The sequence below is a fragment of the Cibotium barometz genome, chromosome 44 (genome assembly GCF_041138505.1).
Source record: "Cibotium barometz isolate CiBa-2024 chromosome 44, ASM4113850v1, whole genome shotgun sequence".
NCBI lineage: Eukaryota > Viridiplantae > Streptophyta > Polypodiopsida > Cyatheales > Cibotiaceae > Cibotium > Cibotium barometz.
In genome coordinates, this window is record NC_141089.1 from 37,942,342 (window position 1) to 37,962,249 (window position 19,908).

General features: G+C 40.8%; 1 protein-coding gene across 1 annotated transcript; it reads right to left on the reverse strand.

Annotated features, from left to right (window-relative positions):
• Nucleotides 1-12,954: 12,954 nt before the first annotated feature.
• LOC147613251 (subtilisin-like protease SBT2.2) lies at nucleotides 12,955-17,499 on the reverse strand. Its single transcript, XM_086782527.1, has 10 exons — nucleotides 17,315-17,499; nucleotides 16,893-17,037; nucleotides 15,832-16,226; nucleotides 15,656-15,751; nucleotides 15,485-15,557; nucleotides 15,053-15,335; nucleotides 14,627-14,955; nucleotides 14,297-14,534; nucleotides 13,896-14,177; nucleotides 12,955-13,509 (listed from the first exon to the last, which is right to left on the reverse strand). The coding sequence occupies exons 1-10, from the start codon at nucleotides 17,476-17,478 to the stop codon at nucleotides 13,094-13,096; spliced, it is 2,421 nt and encodes an 806-aa protein (XP_086638653.1). The 5' UTR covers nucleotides 17,479-17,499; the 3' UTR covers nucleotides 12,955-13,093.
• Between the last annotated feature and the right edge of the window lie 2,409 nt (nucleotides 17,500-19,908).

Genomic DNA, 19,908 nt, shown 5'->3' on the forward strand with positions numbered 1-19,908 from the left:
TTGTTATATAAAATCTAAGTGAACCTCCATCTAGAGAGATGGGGCTAAGAAGGCTTTAGAGACCATAAAATTGGAAAGGTTTTACCTATTTTCCATGGGCAAGAATGTGTATATGGACTCAGAAACCAAAGTTTTCAATGTGATTCCCAATTAAAGAACAAGTTCAAGTCTGTATCTAGAAAACCCAAATGTGTTTCACGTAGATAGAGCCCAACTTGGGATTCTATTTCTACAAGGATGTCTTGAGAGCCAAATGGAGATACTAGGTTGGACTATGGTGTTGTAGGAAAGTAGCCACATCCAAGATAAGTTGTTGTACTAAAGTAGGAAAGTAGCCACATCCAAGATAAGTTGCTCCTTTTCTGCATTGGCACCTATCGAGTCTGCACTTACTAGCTCTTGCGCTCTTTCTTTCTCAAGTTCTTACTCTTTGATTATGATATGTTTCTAGTGCATGCATGTAAGGCATTGGTGTCCTGGCTCATTGTTGCAAGTTGGTCCCCCTTGCTTTTCTGCTACTTGGCCAATGCATTACCATTTGACTCTCTTTCCTTGTCTTTCTTGGTGAGGAGGGCTTGGTTTTTTACGAGTTGGAAGTAAAGTCTGTCCATTTTGGTTGCATGCTTTGTAATTGCACTTCGAATTGGGCCTTTTTCATGTCCCAGATTATTGTAGATAAGGCATCCCATGACCCCATGAGCATATATTTTTTAGTTGATGTGTGTTCTTCTAGGATTAGCACTTGTTGGGGACATTCTCTGTAGCCTTTTGAGCTTGTATTACATGCATCTATAGAGCATTATAGAGAGCAAGATGTCAAGGCCATGGTTTAGGATTTTGTAGAGCACATTTGGAGGGAGATAGAGAAGCTCCTAACAATAGAAGGCGAATACCTTAGTGTAGGACTTCTCTTACCTGAATCATCTAATCCAACCTCAAAGTCCTCGCACAAATGCCAAAGCCCACAGAGAAGCCAAGTGAAGTGTCTACACAAACTCCAAAGAGCCAAATATAAAGGATGTAGAATCACCAAGGCCAACTCTCCCACTTGCTGCTGCAAAGAAGCTAGAATTTTGTAGAGCATGTTTATAGGGAGATAGAGAAGCTCTTAACACTAGAAGGGCAATATCTATGTGTAGGACTTCTACTTACCCCAATCATCTATTCCTACCCTCAAAGCCCTCCTACAAATGCCAAAGCCCATGGAGAGGCTAGGTGAAGTGTCTACATAAACTCCAAAGAAGAAAAACATGAAGGATATAGAATCACCAAGGCCAACTCCCCCACCCACAAAGAAGCTAAGAATGGAAGAGACCCCCCAAACCAAAAGGCTACCTAGAGAGCCAAAGGCCAAAAGCAAAAGCTAGTGCTTAGGGGGATTGACTTAGTGATGGTCTTGGAGTCAAACACAGACTCCAAAATGTAGACATAGACTCAGAAAAAATGCTCTCTCCAACAGAACGTCTTTCTAAGTCAGACAGAGACTTAGAATAACACTCTCTAGTAGAGGCCATTGCTAGAAAGGGAAGGTCATGTTCGCAACATCAACCAACATGACAAAGAGGCCACTACCACAGGGACACAAATGCCAAATTCCAAGGGGTACACATTGCCCTTGCCTCTAGTGACACACTTGGTGGGACCATTGTCCCTAAATACTAAGCAATAGCTAAATGGATGGCTAGAGATGCATATGCCATTAAGCTTACTTTTGAGAGCTAATGCTTAATTTCCCAAGGACAATCACACATCCAAGTTGGGTGTGTCAAGTTGATCCAACACTATACTATAGACCTCTCACAAACAGTACAGAGTCAACTTCAGTGAGCATGTTGGGCTTATAAAAAGAGAAGTAAGTACAAATGGCTTTGTCAGACTTAATGAGGTATTGCAACCCCACATCTATCTAATGGGGCTTGGTAATTTTGGTCTAGCCAAACATGGTTGCTCTCTCTACTTCTGATGTATTGTGTTTTATCAAGGCATGGCCAACTCTTGGTAAGCATAACACATTCTATACTACCTCCATGGTGAGTAAGGATCACTCTTTGTCTACCTTGGCCCTAGATCAGATTGACCTAAAAGGCCTTGGTTATCCTGTTGTAAGATTCATTCCTTGAAAATACCTGAGGTTATCCATGCCCCGGGTGGCAGTTTAAAGAAGTCTAGAAGGCCCACCTTGTGGAGTAATCGGCTAGCTTTTGCATCCTCCAAGATTAGGTGGCGGCACTTGGCAGCAAATGGTACCATGTCAGAATAGCTCTTATCGATGCGGTCATCCTTTACGCTAAACTTCAGCATGCACTCCCACTTGCTCTAACTCTTCTGTGCAGAAGTAGCCCAACTTATCGACTATAATCTCTGATATGGTATGTATGGGGGTATTGGCTCCCTAATTTTTTGGTCTTACAAGACCTGACTATGTGTTGTCTATTACAAACATGGATGCCTAATTGGCTATTGGCACTTGACTTCCTGTGGCAACCTTGCAATGCACTGATATGTGTGCCCTTGGGAAATTTATACATATTTGCCAACCTTCATTAATTATTATATCTTAAAAAATTTCCAGGTAAGTCAAAACAGTTGTTAAATTTTTACAAATCACATCTACACGTGGAAATATTTTAAATTGTGATGTTCTTCCAAAAAGAATCCAATCACCTACCACATCCAATCTTCCATCAAGTCTCCCTGTGGTGGCAATGATGGTAGCTTTGGAAAGTTTACCAAAAATTCATTATTGTGGAGCTTATCTGAGTACTCACTCTAGCTATAGATCTTGGGTCTATCGGCATGTATTATGATCAATCCTTTGTAGTAGGGGCATGCCTATAAGTATCTTTGTAAAGGTGGCCCTTGCAGCAGAACCAAGAAATTTGCTATCTTGGGTGATTTTGTATTGTGCCTTGAGTAAAGAAGTTCTCCTTTGTGGGTCACGCAAATCATGCCCCCATGTTCTCTAGATTGTTTTCCTACTACTCTTTCCATTGGGCTTCCAGATAAGCCTTTAATAATGGAATGTCTATTCAGTATATTCGCAGGGTAGCCTTTGTCGGCTTGTGATGGTGGATAGCAATTGCATAAATGAGTGTTATACTTGGTGATGTTTTTTTCACTCGATCGGGTGGGAGATCATAAATATCTTCCTCTGTTTGATTGCTTATCATCATCATCATCACTCTAATCCATGGGAGGGATGTTCCAATGTTTCATTTCTAGCCACGAGTCCTCATTAGGTTTGACTATAAATTTTGGGTCCCCTTCCATGTGACATCTAAATTTTGGGTCCCCTTCCATGTGTGACATCTCCTTCTTCCACCTTTCGGCCATGGCGACGGAGGTATTGGTGGCTCTGGAAGAGTGTTAACTCCTTCTTTCACCTTCCCTTTTCCTTTATCCTTGTGTGAGTCATCTATTTTGTGCTCCTCTTGGCTGTGTTGACCCAAGCCAGAGGCTTCTTCTCAACTTCCTTGGTGTCCTTAGAGTTATCTTTTTGGCTGTCAGGCTTCTTCTTGTTTCTCTTGGTTTCCTTCTTAGATTTGTTTTCTTTGTTGTCTTTTATTAGCTCCTCTAGGCTGTACTTCTTATCATGCCTCTTTGAATCTTTGTCCTTCCTTAATGGCCCATTCTCAATCTCCGACAGTAAATTGTCAAGATCATTATATCATTTAGCTCTAGATAGTTGGGTTATACAACATGCTCTATGTTGAAGAAGTAGGCATTTTCTTCCCTTTTCTTGTCTATTTGTTTGAAAATTCTCAAATATAGCATAAGAAAGAGCTCTGGAGGATAGGTGGGGTACTTAAGTATGCTAAACTTCTAGTACCCTATGATAGCTAGCCTCTTGCCCCTATTTGTTGCTAGCCATTCTATGTGTTTATTACATTGTTTAACTTGAAAGGGTGCTCTGTGCATGTACACTTCTTCTTCCAACTCTATCTTTTGATCTTGATATGCTTTTCTAGGGTCAAACAGGTAGAATCAAGCTATGTAATTGGTTATAATGGTGTGTTGGTTGGCGGTGTGGATGTCCATGGGCTCTTCTAGTGATATTGGCCCTTGGAAGATCAGCATGGTGATGTATGTGTCCATTAGCGTAGGCACTTGCTTATTTATGATCTCCAAGATGATCTCCAAGATGAGAAATGACAGAGACACTTCTAGTTATATATTTTGATATAAGGAGATAAGGTTGAGTGCATGCCTAACCAATTTTAAATACTTTGTTGGGTGGTGGCTTTGGTGCACAAGCTCTAGGAGCTCAGTGGCTATTTGGCTAAGGATAGTTTCTTTGTTTGCATGTCACTTTGAGGATGGAGAAGAGAGTGTTAAGGGGCTTCCAACCTCCTTTTGCTTTAGCACCACCACCTCCGCCTCTAATCTTCTGATTCTCTCGTCTTTGGCATCCGAATGAGCCTTCATGCTTTTGCACAATTTCTAATTGAATTTTTAGCCCTACTTGAGCACCTCAGCTCTATGTTGAGCTTTCTACGAGTCTCCTCCTTTTGGTTTAGATAGACATTGGCCTTGTCTAGGTGGCTCTATAAAGTGTCACCTTTTTGTGTTTTTGTAAAAATCAAGGCCCGATGTTGGGTATAAGAATACATAAATGTTGTTCATACCTCCCCCCTAGCAAGTCTTGGGAGCCCTGGATATGCTGATCCTCTCTTTCTAGCTTACTTATGATTATTTGGGCTTCATGAAGCTACACTTCATACTACTGTATGGGCTTGTAGCAATTTGAGAGTTCTACAGATGATTGATTTAGAATAGGCTTCACTGCCACTTTTGGCTTCGAAGTGGAGGGGGCTGCCTCCTATGTTAAGATCTATTTTGCCTCGTTGGAAAGCCTTTGAACTAGCCAAACCATTGAGTTAGGATCATAAATTTGTCCCCTTCTTTGGTGTCTTCTTATTTCTGCTCCTTGGCCTCTTGTATAATACCTATGGGCTACAATGTGATTGCCTCTTCCTTGGTATCCTGCCTCTTCTTATCAGTCTTTGCCCCTTCTGTGTCAATATCTATCTTTGAGCATGATTGTTCCATCATTTGGCCCTGTGCTCATTGACGGTAACAAATTACTTCTTCTTCTTTTCTTTGGCCTCTATGAATCTTGTGTGCCTTTGTCTTCTCTGTTTTGCTAGGATCCTATTCACACGTGGGGGTTTGCTTAGGCTTTTGTTCCTCCTTTAGAGTTGATCTCGTCACCCTTTATAATGGTGGGGAAACCTCTTTATGGCTTGCATGACTTGATAGATAATTCGGGTGAGTAGAGGTGCAATCCTAAGATATGGCTCCTTGGAATTCTTTAGCTTGCATGTCCTCACTACCTTATAATAGATATGGCTCCTTGGAATTCTTTAGCTTGCATGTCCTCATCACCACCTTATAATAGATGAGCCCCGCAAAGTTCTCCTTTGCTTTTTGGGGGTTTTGGCACTTGAAGGCTTTGTTGAACCTAGTCAAGATTCTCACATCTGCTTGAGTGGTCCTGTATGGTTTGTAAAATGAAAGATATGCATATAGATCTTGTAGGGCATCACCAACAACTAGAGAAAGATAGTTTCACTCCACTAGGGATTCTACTAAGTGGTCTTGAAGCACTCACTCTTCTTGGTCGAGTTGTTGATTTTCTTGTCCCAATCCTTGGTCACTATGGGTAGATTTAGTGCCTATCGGATTAAATCTGAGGGGATTTTGATAATAATAAGCCTATGGCCACACACCCTATCTTTTGGTTTATAAGTGGCAATGGCCTCACAACATCTTTTGAGGTCCATGCCCCATGGTGGTAAGATGGCCAGCATTCCTATCTTGTCCAAAGCTTGCCTTGTCTGCTAGTTTTCAAGTGCTATCTTCATGTACACTGGTGTGGGCACACAATAAACATAGTTGAGTTAGGTGAGGGGATCCTAGAAGTGGAATTTAAGAATGTTATCTCCCACCACTTGTAATCTATCTTTGTCTATATAGCTCTCCTTGGCTTCACTGAGGTCCATAATAGCATATGGTTCTTATTTCCCGCCCTTGGTGTGTGGGCTGGACCCCGAGGCTATAATGCCAATGCTAACTTGTGTTCCTTTTTAACCTCAATCAATGCAATACGTTCTCCTACAAGCAATTAGTGCATCACCTACCTAGGCATGCACCCTACAACTCCTTGTTGTTTTAAGGCAAACCCACTCTTTCCAGTCCTGCAGGATAATCAATGCATCTAACTATGTATCCAATGTAATGTTGACAATAATGCAATCATAACGAGCAAACCCACTGTCACGGGACCCTTTTGTACTTCTTGAAGAAATAATTGAAAACTCATAAAATACATCAAAAATTAAAACAAAGACTTGAATTAAATTGAAATCAAAGAGCATAGCATAGCATAAGACAAGAGAGATAGACAACATCACCATCAAGACAAGATTGGGTGCAATCTCCCCCCCATGCGTGTAGCTCCACTTCCACAATATTAGTATTTAGAGAATTGTATTTATAAAAATAACCCAAGGAGCTAATAATAGTTGTGCGTACAAATTTGGCTAGCTTTTTCCACTTTTGGGTATTGTTTTACATATTATTAACCATATGAAAGTTCCTAAGGTTTGTACATATAAAAGCCTTTGCCCAAATATAAATGCTATTGGGCCTTTACACATGAAATAACTTTGTGCACACTCGTACATATATAATAATAACCTTGTGCACATTCACACATTCCATTAAGCTGATTTATGCACACATTAACTCAAGCATATTTTTTTATGATTCTTAATTCATCAAAAATATGATAAAATATATACCTATAAACAGTCCTCCCATTTGAGGAAGCAACTGTCCTCCAGTTGTGTAGAAGAAAACGCTACAACAATAACATTATGCTTATAGCTATTGATGCCATAACCTGCAAGAGGTAAACTCAGAGGTCGGAACATGGCTTAGAGGCTAATTAGGCATGGCTCAGAGGTTCTTATGGACATGGAATACCACAAACAGACTCAGAGGTTCATTGACTAAGCATGGCTCAGAGGCATAAAGGCATGACTCAGAGGCTCAGGTAAACATGGACTGCAACAACAAAACTCGTGCGACACCTAAATTGGTGATCCTCGCACTCATCATCAAATCACAAATCATATACACAAAATAACCTAGCAACATGAAAGGATATAGATGACATAAAATTCTAATACATGATTAGTAAGATGATCTTCATCTTCACACCACCGCTTAATCCATCATCCATACAACACCTCAGTCAGTACCCTTGTATAGTGCGACACCTCAATTGGTACCCTCGCACATCTCATGCCATGCGACACCTAAATCGGTACCCTCGCACATCTCGTTACCTATACTCATAGACACAATCCACGTTAGTTAAACAATTAATTGAACACATCAATATGTTGCCCCTGAATTGCAGCCATCACTAGAATTGGAGAGAGAGAGAGGAAAGAAATAAGAAGCAATTTGAAGCTTTTCTTTCTTTTTAATTCCAAAAAAGAAAAATAGAAGCATGCAAGTAGTTTTTCTATAAATCTAATTGTGTGAGATTGAATACCATCCATTATAGATTTCCTACACTTCCACTGGCTTAACAATCTTGCTATGGCTGTTTATGTTCCTTCCCTTGTTATTGATTCGATCCCTATGGATGGATTATGAAGAGGATTAGTGAGATTAAAGATGGTTTTGTGGTTTTCACAAACCCACTAATGGTTTTTCACCTTGCTTTACCCTTTGGACAATAGATTGACAAACCCACTAATGGTTTTTTCACCTTGCTTTACTCTTTAAACAATAGATTGATGGGGTTTTATTGTCCAATGGTTAAGAACAAGCCTTCTTTCAATCACACATAATCATAAACATATTCTTCCTCGAATTAAATTGAAAAACTACCAAAATCATCTCTCCCTTTGTCTCTTTCACCTCTTTGTCCACAAGTCTTTGACCAGCTTCAAGAAGCTTGAATTAATCCAAAGCTTTGATACCACTGTTACATGAGACCCTTTTGTACTTCTTGAAGAAATAATTCAAAATACATCAAAAATTAAAACAAACTTAAATTAAATTGAAATGAAAGAGCATAGCATAGCATAAGACAAGAGAGATAGAACAACATCACCATCAAGACAAGATTGGGTGTAATCTTCCCCCCCCCATGCGTGTTCACTCTAGGAGGGTTACATCTTTGTGTGGATTACATCCTTGGCATCCAAATTTGACTTTTTCCTTGGTAATATCCTTGGGCTATTAGTGAACTTTGTGTGGTCACCCATCCCTATATGGCTGGATCATTGTATGACTTTTGGTTTCTTCTTAGCTTTCGGATCCACATCAACTTCTGTCAGCATTTTGGGGATACTTTCCTTTGGAATCCATATCTATTTTGAATTTTTGTTCTTAGGATTCGGCTATTTGGTGGGGCACATAATTTGGTTTCCTTGGCATCTTCGGTACCCATAAATGCTTCATCTCATTCCTTGGGACTTTTTGAGAGGCTGAGGTAGCATAATTGGAAGTAATATTTGATGGCCTTTAGTTTCCCAATGGTGTCTCCTTGGTTTTTGACTAAGTCTTTCCTCTTTTGGTTGGACTTTTACCTTCTTGGCATTTAGTTTTATGGGGACATGAAGAGAGGATAAGGCCTTGAGTTTTTGGATAATTTCACTTCTCGGCTCGATGGGACCTGCTTTTAGGAGAATTATAACCTTTGGATCAGTAGAGATCTATCTTGGCTCTCCTTTCATGAGAAGAATGCTTACAGCTCGTTGCACAAGCTTGATTGTCATTGTCTAATCTATGATGTGGTCATGTTTGGCTATCCATCCCCTTCCAAAGATGATTAAATTACACATTCTTGAATCTTTTTAAAAGAGAAAGGCAATGAAATTTGGGGAAAGGGTTGAAGAGTTTCTCTTAGCTCTGCAAAGTATTTTCAAGCTGTATTCTAGTCTCAAGAATATCCAAAGGTGGTAGTAATAAATTCTACACACTTTGGAATTCCAAAAATGCAACATAGTAGTTGGATGTACATAATATCTTCTTCCCAACCTTGATCCTAAGTAGTTTTTTGGTAGCAATCTACTAACAATTAGCTCAACTATGTAAGATCCAGGAATCAATTGTAGTATTTTAAATTGGATACTCTCTTGCAAATCTCTTATACATGTAAATAATGGATCTATCATCACACCATTCACAAGTCTAAGTTTTGAAATGAAATCCAAATGATGGAAGTACTAAAAATGTGCCAAAAGTGGAAGAGACCCCCATACCACTCAAAAATGTGCCAAGAGTGGAAGAGACCCCCATACCACTCAAAAAATGTGCCAAGAAGAGACCCCCATACCACTCAAAAAGTCGATTATAGCCAAAGGACAAAAGTAAAAGCTGGTGTTCAAGGGGATTGAGCTAGTGATGGTCTCAGAGATGGACATGCTCTCTCTAGAGCCATTGCCACACAAGGGAAGGATAAGGAAAAAGAACACCCAGTGGAGACAGTTAGGCCTAGTGGGAAGCATCAACCAACATGAGAAAAAGGGCACTACCAAAGGGACATAAATGCCAAGGGGTACACATTGTCCCTAAATGCTAAGCAACCAACCAAATCGATGGCTAGAGATGCATGTGCCAGAGCAAGGCTACTTTCGCGAGCCAATTTTTTATTTCCCAAGGACAACTAGACTTCTAAGTTGGGGTGTTGAGTTGATCCAATACTATGCTGCATAGCTCTCACAAAATGCATGTGATATAAGAAGGATTAAAGATTTCCCAACAACAAGTGCCAATCCTATAAGGACACATGAGGCACTTGGAGGCTAAAAAATATGTGCTCATGGGGCCATGAAATGCATCACAAATGCATGTGATATAAGAAGGATGCAAAGATTTCCCAACAGCAAGTGCCAATCCTATAAGGACACATGAGGCACCCTGGAGGCTAAAAAATATGTGCTCATGGGGTCACGGAATGCATCACAAATGCATGTGATATAAGAAGGATGCAAAGATTTCCCAACAACAAGTGCCAATCCTATAAGGACACATCAGGCACCCTGGAGGCTAAAAAATATGTGCTCATGGGGTCACGGAATGCATCACAAATGCATGTGATATAAGAAGGATGCAAAGATTTCCCAACAGCAAGTGCCAATCCTATAAGGACACATGAGGCACTTGGAGGCTAAAAAATATGTGCTCATGGGGTCACGGAATGCCATATTTACAACAATCTGGGACATGGAAAGGGTCGATTCATAAGTGCAATCATAGAGCATGTGGCCAAAATGGACATACTTTCCTCCGAACTCCTCACAAACCAGCCCCTCTTCACCTAGAAAGACAAGGCCATAGGCACATTATTAAATGAAAGGGAGCTAGCCCTCAATGCATTGGTCAAGCAATAGCAAAGCAAGGTAGACCGACTTGTAGTAATGAGCCAAGACACCTATGCCTTGCATACAGAACTCAAAAGGAAAGATTAAAGAGCTGCAACAAAAGAACTTAAGAAAGAGAGCTCAAGAGCCAGCAAGCTCGGACTCTGCATAGTCGATAGGTGCCAATATGGAAAAGGAGCAACTTATCTTGGATGTGATTGTCAACTTTCCTACTTTGGTCCTGCAACACCATAGCCCCAGCCCAGTATCTCCATATCTAGCTCTCGAAGCAATATAAACTAACCCTAATTTGCATGTATGTTTTCTTTCTTTCATATACATTTTTCATTTCTTCTCTAAGAAATTACTTACTAACAACCCTAACACAAAATAAAAGCTAACCACTTGCACCGTGAAAAACTAAGAAATTGATTACTAACAACCCTAACACAAAATAAAAGCTAACCACTTGCACCGTGAAAAACCAGTCTTTTTCTTTTCATGCCATGTGAAGAGCCAGACTAGTTTTTTCATGTCACATCAAAATCACAAGAAAATTTCTAACTCCAAAATTGAGTACACAACTATCTAGTTACCTATCTCAATTAACCATAACCCTTTCATATACCTCGCCACCCATGAAAACTCAAGTTTTTCACACTTTCTTAATAAAATATCTGGTTTTTCATGCCAATTATGATATGAGGAAAACAAGTCAAAATCCTATTTTCTTATCATAAAACAACTCAAAATAAAAAAGATAGTCACCATGTAAAACTAACTTTTTCTCACCTTGAAAAAGCTAAAACTAGTTTTTCATGTCTAGAAAAATTGCTCAAAAATGGGATTCAATGCATATCACGGTGTTTCACACTTACTATTTGAGCTCAAAAACATATTATACTCATGCTTAGTCATCATGAAAAATTATGCTTTTCACATTGTTAAAAACCAAACCTTGGTTTTTCATGCCAACTCATTATGCCTTGCATTGGGAACATCTCTCCTAATCCTAAGAGTGGTTTGAGGTGGTTTTAGTCCTAAGACCACAAGGAACATCTCTCCTAATCCTAGGAGTGGTTTGAGGTTTTTCCAAGGCATAAAAGGGTCTACCCTTTCACAAATACTATCAAAGGAGGGGGATTAGTTTTGTATACCTACTATCCCACCTGATATATTTAATAGCTCATCACTCGTTACTGCTGATTGGGATTCTTGATTAGATAACCCTCTAATATTGTCCTCTCACTAGATTTCTCCTCAACTCTTGGAGATTCTTCCATGGATTCCTTGTTGTGATTACATGATGGTGCTTAAGAGAGAGAGAGAGAGAGAGACAGAGAGAGAGAGAGAGAGAGAGAGAGAGCACAATGGAGAGAGAGTGATAACATCACGAGTGATAACATCACGAGTGAATGAATTATGATATAATACTCCCACATGTACATTTCTTTTATAGGCATTAAGCCTCACCTTTTGACCTAGACCTTAATAAGGGCTATGATAATACTCCCGTATGTACATTTCTTTTATAAGCATCAAGCCTCATCTTTTGACCTAGACCTTAATTAATAAGGGCTATTCACACCCTAATGGAGGGCAAAAGAGGCATTAAAAATGCATAGTAGGGATGCCGATGCTATAGAGTAAGGGCATAAAAAATGCAAACATTTTTAAAGGAAATTTTAATCTTAGGAGATCATGTCTTAACCATAGAAGTAGATATTTGCCATTAGATTAGACACCCAAGCAAAGACCTAGCAACACCATTTGGCCCAAAGCCCAGGCCACCCAAAGCAGGAGCCCCATGCAACAGAGTTCTATGTAAACCCCGAGCCCTCGTCAAAAGCTGCTAGAAGCCCAAGGCTTCTACAAAGGAAACTTGTCTGTTTGGGTCCCAAGAACATCACTGTCTACACAAACCTTGAAGCCCAAGCGACGACAATCTCAGTACCCATACCACCTCAAAAGTCAATGCTTCATGGCAACACCCCCGTCATGCGTACCAAACCCACCAATGAGGCTTCTAATTTCAAATGAGCCACCCAAAGTGCCAAGTGTTTCAATGTGCCTTAGAGCTGCCCCCCAAACCCATGGGGATCCCCACGGTACCACAACACCCCCATGCGCCACGCCACAACATTAACTTGCTAGTTGGAAGGCCAAAGTTCAAACAAGTGCACCAACAAGGCCGATTGCGGTGGCATCCAAGCTTTCGTCGTGGTGGTGGATGGGCAAGGATCTTTGCCTTCACACTCGTTGAGTGCACATATGGTAAGCCCCATGAGCTCCAAGTCCATGTGTACATATGTCATGTAGCAACCCACTCAAGTGTACAATTACTATCTTCAGCAAGAATGTTAAGAAACACTAAAACCAAAGTCATAACAAGAAACGCAAAGAAAAAAACTAGAAACATGCACCTTCGCACATCGTGCAACATGCTCTCTTGGAATGCCCAACTTATATCGTCGCTATACACATGGTGCGAGAAAAAACTCTGGTTTGCATTTGTAATTGTAATTTTGAATTTCAAAAAATGTATGTAAATATTTAATGAGAGGTTGTAGAAGATTAACCTTCAAATTTTTTAAAATTTTCCTGATGATACTTTAAATAATTGAGACGCAGGTTTTACACTTTTTCCTAAAATACCTTTTTTTTTTGGGCACACTGACACGTGTTTTAATAAAATCTTCAAGCACTACTTACTTCACTGAGACAACGGACATGGGGACGAGAGCTGTGTGGCCATTGCTACCAGAAAGGATGTAGTGGCCGAAGCTAGGGTTTCTGCTTGTCTTAGTAGGGGCGAGGAACACTGAGAGCTCCTGTGTTTTCTGTGGGGCAATGGTGAACTGCATTGGCTTGATGGTCACTGTCACCCCCTTGGGCTCCACAATCTTCACCGTGTAAGTCTCCAATGATGGCCAGACGCTTGTGACCCTCCTCAAAACCGTGCGGGTATGCGTCAAGTTAGCTATGGTAATGGATGGCAAATTCAGATCAGTGGCCATGCCTCTTGATGATGATGATCCCCCATCACATGTTACACCTGTGGTGTTCTTCACTGCTCCAGCAGCTCCAGGTATGGTGCATAAAAATTTCACATAGTCTTCAAACCCTGGGGCAACCATTTTTAATTATAAATGCTAGTATCATAAATGCATAAGGAGACTGTATTTAACCAAAATTTACAAATTTGATGTGTGTATACATACAGACATGCATGCGTGCATACATACATACACGCATACATACATACATACATGCACATACTCGCACACACATACAAGCATCATACCCACACCACACACACATACATATATACATTCGTGCTTAAACACACAATACATATTGACATACAAGCACACATACATACATTTCTACACGCATGCATATAGACATACATACATACATATATAACATATACATGTACACTCACACACACATATACATACACTCATGTACATACTTTTGAGTAGCAGGCAAAGGAGATGTATTGTTTACCTGCTTCAAAGACAAGTCCTGGATCTAGAGCAGCTGTTGCATTCACAGCCCCTGCTCCAAAATCAAAGGGTGTGGCTGGGCCAAGATCAACACTAATGTTGCTGGAAGGGTTCTGGGCAAGCAAGGGCTTTCCATGCTTGTCTACAATGTAGGCTGTGGTTGCCAAAGCAGAAGAAAGGGCTGCAGGGCTGAGACTGGGATTTTTCTTCTTTACAAGTGCAGCGATTCCTGCAATGTGAGGAGCTGCCATGCTGGTGCCGGACATCATGGCAAACCGTTGGCCTGCACCATCATCCTTGCAATAGTGAGAACCTTAAACTAAGGACAGCCAGCTTACTAGCAAATTAAGCAAGAACAGAGCCCATATCAAGTATGTAAAAAGGCACATTATGCATGCTGACCTTGGAATTCTGAAGAGTCCACTCCTATAGAGGACCAGGCTGCCCATATCATGTTTCCAGGAGCCATTATGTTGGGCTTCAATACCTCTGCAACTTCCAGTTGATCGTTTCTAGAGTCAGGCCCCCTTGACGAGAAGCTAGCAACTACAGGGGCTTCATGGCTGAACTTGGCCTTTGCACCATGGATTCGTGCGGCTTCAGTGGACTTGGGTGCACTGTTATAATAGTTCAAAACAGCCTGCAAATTGATCATGCTTTGGTTTAGGAAGAGATATTCAAAATGGACAAGGTGCTAAGGCTCAAAACTACAGAGTTTTAGTAGTATTACACCTCTGTGTCCTTCATTGTTGAGACAATTATAGCAGGGACTGGGAATAGAGCCTGCGGAATGCTGAACTTGCCATCTAGGTCGGGTGTTATGACCATCACAACACCCACAGCTGACAGCTCCTTAATTGTGTTGACAACTTCCGTTACTGTGGATCTTCCAAAGAGAAAATATATGCTATAGGTGCATATTAAGAGTTTGCCTTGCACCATTGGCTTCTTGAATAACCTTGCATTCTGGCATTCATTGGCACCCGGGATTGTGCTAGAATCATTCTCCAGAGCATCACGGGCTAGTATTAAGCTGTGCTTACCTTTGCCAGGGGTACCAGCTGGTCACACACACATGGGACATACATCAAACTGACACAAGATTCAACTACGATAAGAGATGATAATGGAAAAAGGCTTACAATGGAGGTTACATACGTGCAAGCCCTATTCCTTGGACTGTTACATTGTTACCAAGGATCATCAAGTTTGGGTAGGTCCTGTCATGGACACTGGCGGCAACCGAGCATATCCAAGGGCTGAATGACAAGATTGACTGCAGAAAAGGGCCCACATTCCCTGCAGAGTGTGCAATGAACACACCGGCTTTTGTTGCCGAAAGCATTGCCATCTCAAAGATGTTGAAGTATACAGCAACCCCAGGTGGGGGAACGTTTACACCAATGGATAGGCTTAGTATGTCCACCTTGTCTTTCACAGCCTGTTTGGATTGTAATCCAGTATGGGATTTATCAACATGATGAATCCACTTGCCTACATTCTACATACAAGGACGTGTACACACATGCATGTATGTCTACATACGCATGTGAATGTATGACATTATATACATTAAGAAAAGCACTTAACCTGCTCCATGGCAGCCACCACATCTGTTTTAAATCCTCCAAAGCCTCGGTATAGTGCTTTATATACTGCGATGCTGTAAGAAACATACGCAACAAGAATGGCCATCAGATTATGGTTAGAACAACGTGGTGTCATGTCTCATTAACAGAGAGAATGCTTGAAACTGCATACTGGGCTCTTGGTGCCATGCCACTAGCTAACCCATAACTCAAACCATCCACTTTCACGGCAACGCCATTATTTCCCGCTGCTGTTGATGCAGTATGCCTGTCATGATGCAAAAATTATATGAAATAGTGTGATGAATTAATTGTATACAAGTTTAAGATGATACATCAAGTACTCACGTGCCATGGCCATCTCCATCCAAGGGTGATGCAAAGTGGATACTGGCATTGAACTCTCCACTGGCAATGGCCGCTGCAGCAAAGTGCTGGGCGCCCACGAGCTTCTTGTTGCAGGAGCCTTTTGGGAACTCGGCTGCCACTTCGCACGAGCCCCTGTAGTGGGTGGCACAGGGGTATGGCTTAGGGGTCTCGTCTGAGAAGCTGGGATGGGTTGGGTCTATGCCGGTGTCTAGCACCCCTATCACAATGCCCTCACCAGCATTTGTGACACCGCCCTCTTCCTTCCATGCTGCACCTGGCAACCCCAAATAAGCTGGAGTATGCGTGGTTTGCGTCCTCACCCCCGTGTCTCTCTCCACTAGCACCACCCCTGGCAACCTGGCTAAACTGGCAGCCTGCAACACAGTGCAGTGTATGGCAGATCATTACCTTACATTCACTTTTCAGTATTGTGGTCATGGGGGAATGCTCTTACACATCATCTTACCTAGTATTTTTAAAGCTTAGGTTGGGTTCAGACACAGTGCAGCCACATAGAGTCACAATAGGGGCAGAGTACAAACACTGCTACAGCAGTAAAGGCCCTTAGTTTATACTCAACTTGATCATGTGAAAGTGCTTGCAAATGTATTCCATCCACATTAGATTGTCTTCAGGCTGGCCATGTGACAATGCTTGCAGACACACATACACACGTATTACAGCCAGTGGAAACTTGGTCTAATCATGTTTGCATATTGCATGTACAAAAAGGATCTGGGTCATGCTAAGGGATATCAAAATTTTTGGACGTGAAGAGGAGTTATGTCATAGCTTGTGTTAGCATATTGAGAGCTGCATCCCTCGTAGACTTGAGCTACTTAAGAAATCTCACCATTAAGTGCATGTAGTTACCATTAAATAAAATATTAATGGTAAAAATCATAGTGATTTTGCTATGAAAGTATGACTAATATACCTTGCAAGGCTTAACACATAACGCTTAATTAGCGGGTATCTGCTTGCTCAGGAGATATACTATAATAAATTGGTCATGGTTATGTTACATAGAATGGTTTCACCTGTTGTTCAGATAAGAGAGCAGCAAAGCCATTAAGGAGGTGAGTGTAGCTATAGAGTTTCTGGTATGTTCCCCTTCTGAAAGAGCCCTCAAGTAGAGAGTCATGACTGCTAATCAGATGAGAAGCATAATCATCTGGAGATTGGCTGCACCAAATAACAGTAGAAGATTAACATAATCTTGTAATTATCCTTATTGCAAGCCAAGAGTCGTTGCAAGATTTGATTAGAGCTAATCTTTCTGCTACTATCAATGTAGTTAGCAGATAAGAGCATTTAGTTGTAGAGGTCAACAACAAGATTTGATTAGAACTGCTAATGATCATGGTGGGAAGATTTGATGAAATCTACAACAATATTTGAGTTAATCTAGTTGTTTTTATAGTTAATCTTGCAGTAATGATGTTGAGAAGATGGGTTAAACCCTGGCATGTAGATCCCATCTCCTTGCAATTCTTCATCAAACAGGTGAACTACTGGAGGGTCTTTGAGCAAAGCCGTGTAAACATGTTCAGATTTTGCATTAATTGCTTCGACATAGGAGCTCAATAAGCAAACAGAAATTGTAAACAAGTGATGGAGATACATGTTGCAACCTATTGATTGATGGGTTCTTCTATTCCAGCAGGTGACCGTTATTTTTTTTTTCATTTATAGTACCACATTAGGAGATATCAACATTAAAACCAATCCTTTCTTTGCTTGCATGTAAAGGAGGAGTATGCTTTTGCTTTGAAGCAAGCATGAATGTAGTCCCCCTCTTGCTTAGCACTAATGATAGCGCAGGGCTTTCACCAACTTAAGAATATTTAATTACGGGTTTCCTCAAATTAAGCACATTTAATTAATTGCATTTATTGGCCAAATTGATTCCCTAGCTCAGAATTGATGGATGAGTTACCACCACCCCACCTTAAATGATTATAAATCTTGCTTGCCTTAGTAAGACGTAGTAGTACTACTTTTTTGGTTTCAAAATATTAGTTAAAAATTGAAATTAGTATTTAGTGCATCTCTCTCTCTCTCACACACACACGTGCGCATGTAAATCAATCTCTTTCTCTCTCTCAACAAAGGCAAGCTTTCCATAGATCTTGTTTACATTCACAACCATACTACTTAACCCATTTATTACATACTTAGGGGCCTTCACACACTTGCACACTGCCCAAGGGAGTTTAAAGGCTTGCACAAGTAGGGGAAATGTTTGATCCATGGACAAGATTGCCTCAATTAGGAATATAAATTTAAATAATCTACCACACACCATGGAACCCACAACACAAGTTGGAATTTCCCTTCTTGGTTCCCCTTTGGACATGAAGGTTTTCATGGCCCATTCACATCCTTGTAGAACCTCCACCCTAGAAGCACAGCTTTCTTTCAAACATAGTAGGGTAGTCGAAGACTCCTAGGCGTTCTAAGTGAGACACCCGATGAGGTTCACAATCTCTAATTAGGCAAACCCATTGACTACTATATAGAGAATTGTGTTCGAAAGATAAGAGATATAGCTGGCAATTTGTAAATGTATTTGAAGAGCACATTTATGCTAGAAAGATCATTAACAGAGCTGGCAATTTGGAAATGTACATTATATATTATTTTACTGGTCTTCTAAACTTTGTAACTTCTAGCACTCATGAATGGTGGGAGAAAACCGCTTGTAGATTGTACTCGGTTGTATTACGTCTATATAGGGATCTTATCTTTTGGATTTTGTAATTTCTCTCCAATTGTTTGTTGAGTCTTGTATTGCACATCATCTCCTAGTTTGATCCCCATAAACTTCCAAAGTCCACCAAGTCACTTTCGCTTTCCAAACCATCCACATTTGGTGATCTTCTTGAGGAACACACAAAGCAATATAGTTTGGTGGTCCTCACGAGGAACACAAAAATCCATAAAGTTCAATCGAAAGAAGAAGAGCTAGCTAGTAGAAGTAGAACCAAGATGAATACTAAATGAAGAGTTCTTTGTTGGTCTAAAGAACCTTAGAGAATTCATTGATAACCAATCTAAGAAGCGATTCCAAATATATAAAATAAATCAAAATGGAGCAAGAACATGAAAGATTAGAAGGACACCAAAAAGGAATAGAAGAAAAAAAATCGAGCTTCTATTGACCCACCACTTAGATAGACAAAAATGAGACTGCAAGTTCTTAAGTACCTATATGAGATGAGGAATCAGACAAGGATAAAAAACATAACAGTTCATGACAAGGATAAAGAATCTACAAGATCATATAGCGGTAGTGGGGATCACCAATACTAGTTGAAGAGAGCATAAGAATACTAGTGGGGATCACCAATACTAGTTGAAGAGAGCATGTTGGTGCATAAGAATTTTGCCCCTAAGGTATGCCAGTTTGGTGACCTCCCTAGGCCACTAGGCCACTCTACAAGAAGCTACGGTAGCCATTGCTCTAGAGGATGAGCCAATGCTAAAGGAAGAAAAAGACAGTGGATTTCCTCCATGGATGCCACAATAGATCTTCTAATCCTCTCTGTCTTGTCCCACACACCTTGTGGCATCCTCGACCTCTATCACATGTCTCTATGGCTTACTTTGTTGTAACATAATATCTACAACATCGCCACCTCCTTTGCCATCATCCTCTTTGCCACCCCACTCTTTCTCATGACATTTATATGCAAGGGGATTTTCATCTTTGCAGACCCCACCATTCTTTTCCTCTCTGCCAACCACCCCCTCACCCTCAATATTGAAGGGTGGTGCCATGCCTTGATAGGCTTGATGTTGGCGAGCTAATTGAGATGTGTTTACCCACTAGTAGACTTTACCCCTACCACGCTAGCCCCAATTGAGATGCATGTATCCACCATGGCCTTTGCCCCTACCCTGCTAGCCCCCTAGATGGAATCATTCGAATGAGAGGAACAAGTTAGAATATAGTTCAAGCACTCATATACATCTGATCGTGGATGAGAAGGTGGCATACTAATGCTATACCATATATTATAGAAGTAACTACAAGTGATGTGATTAAACACA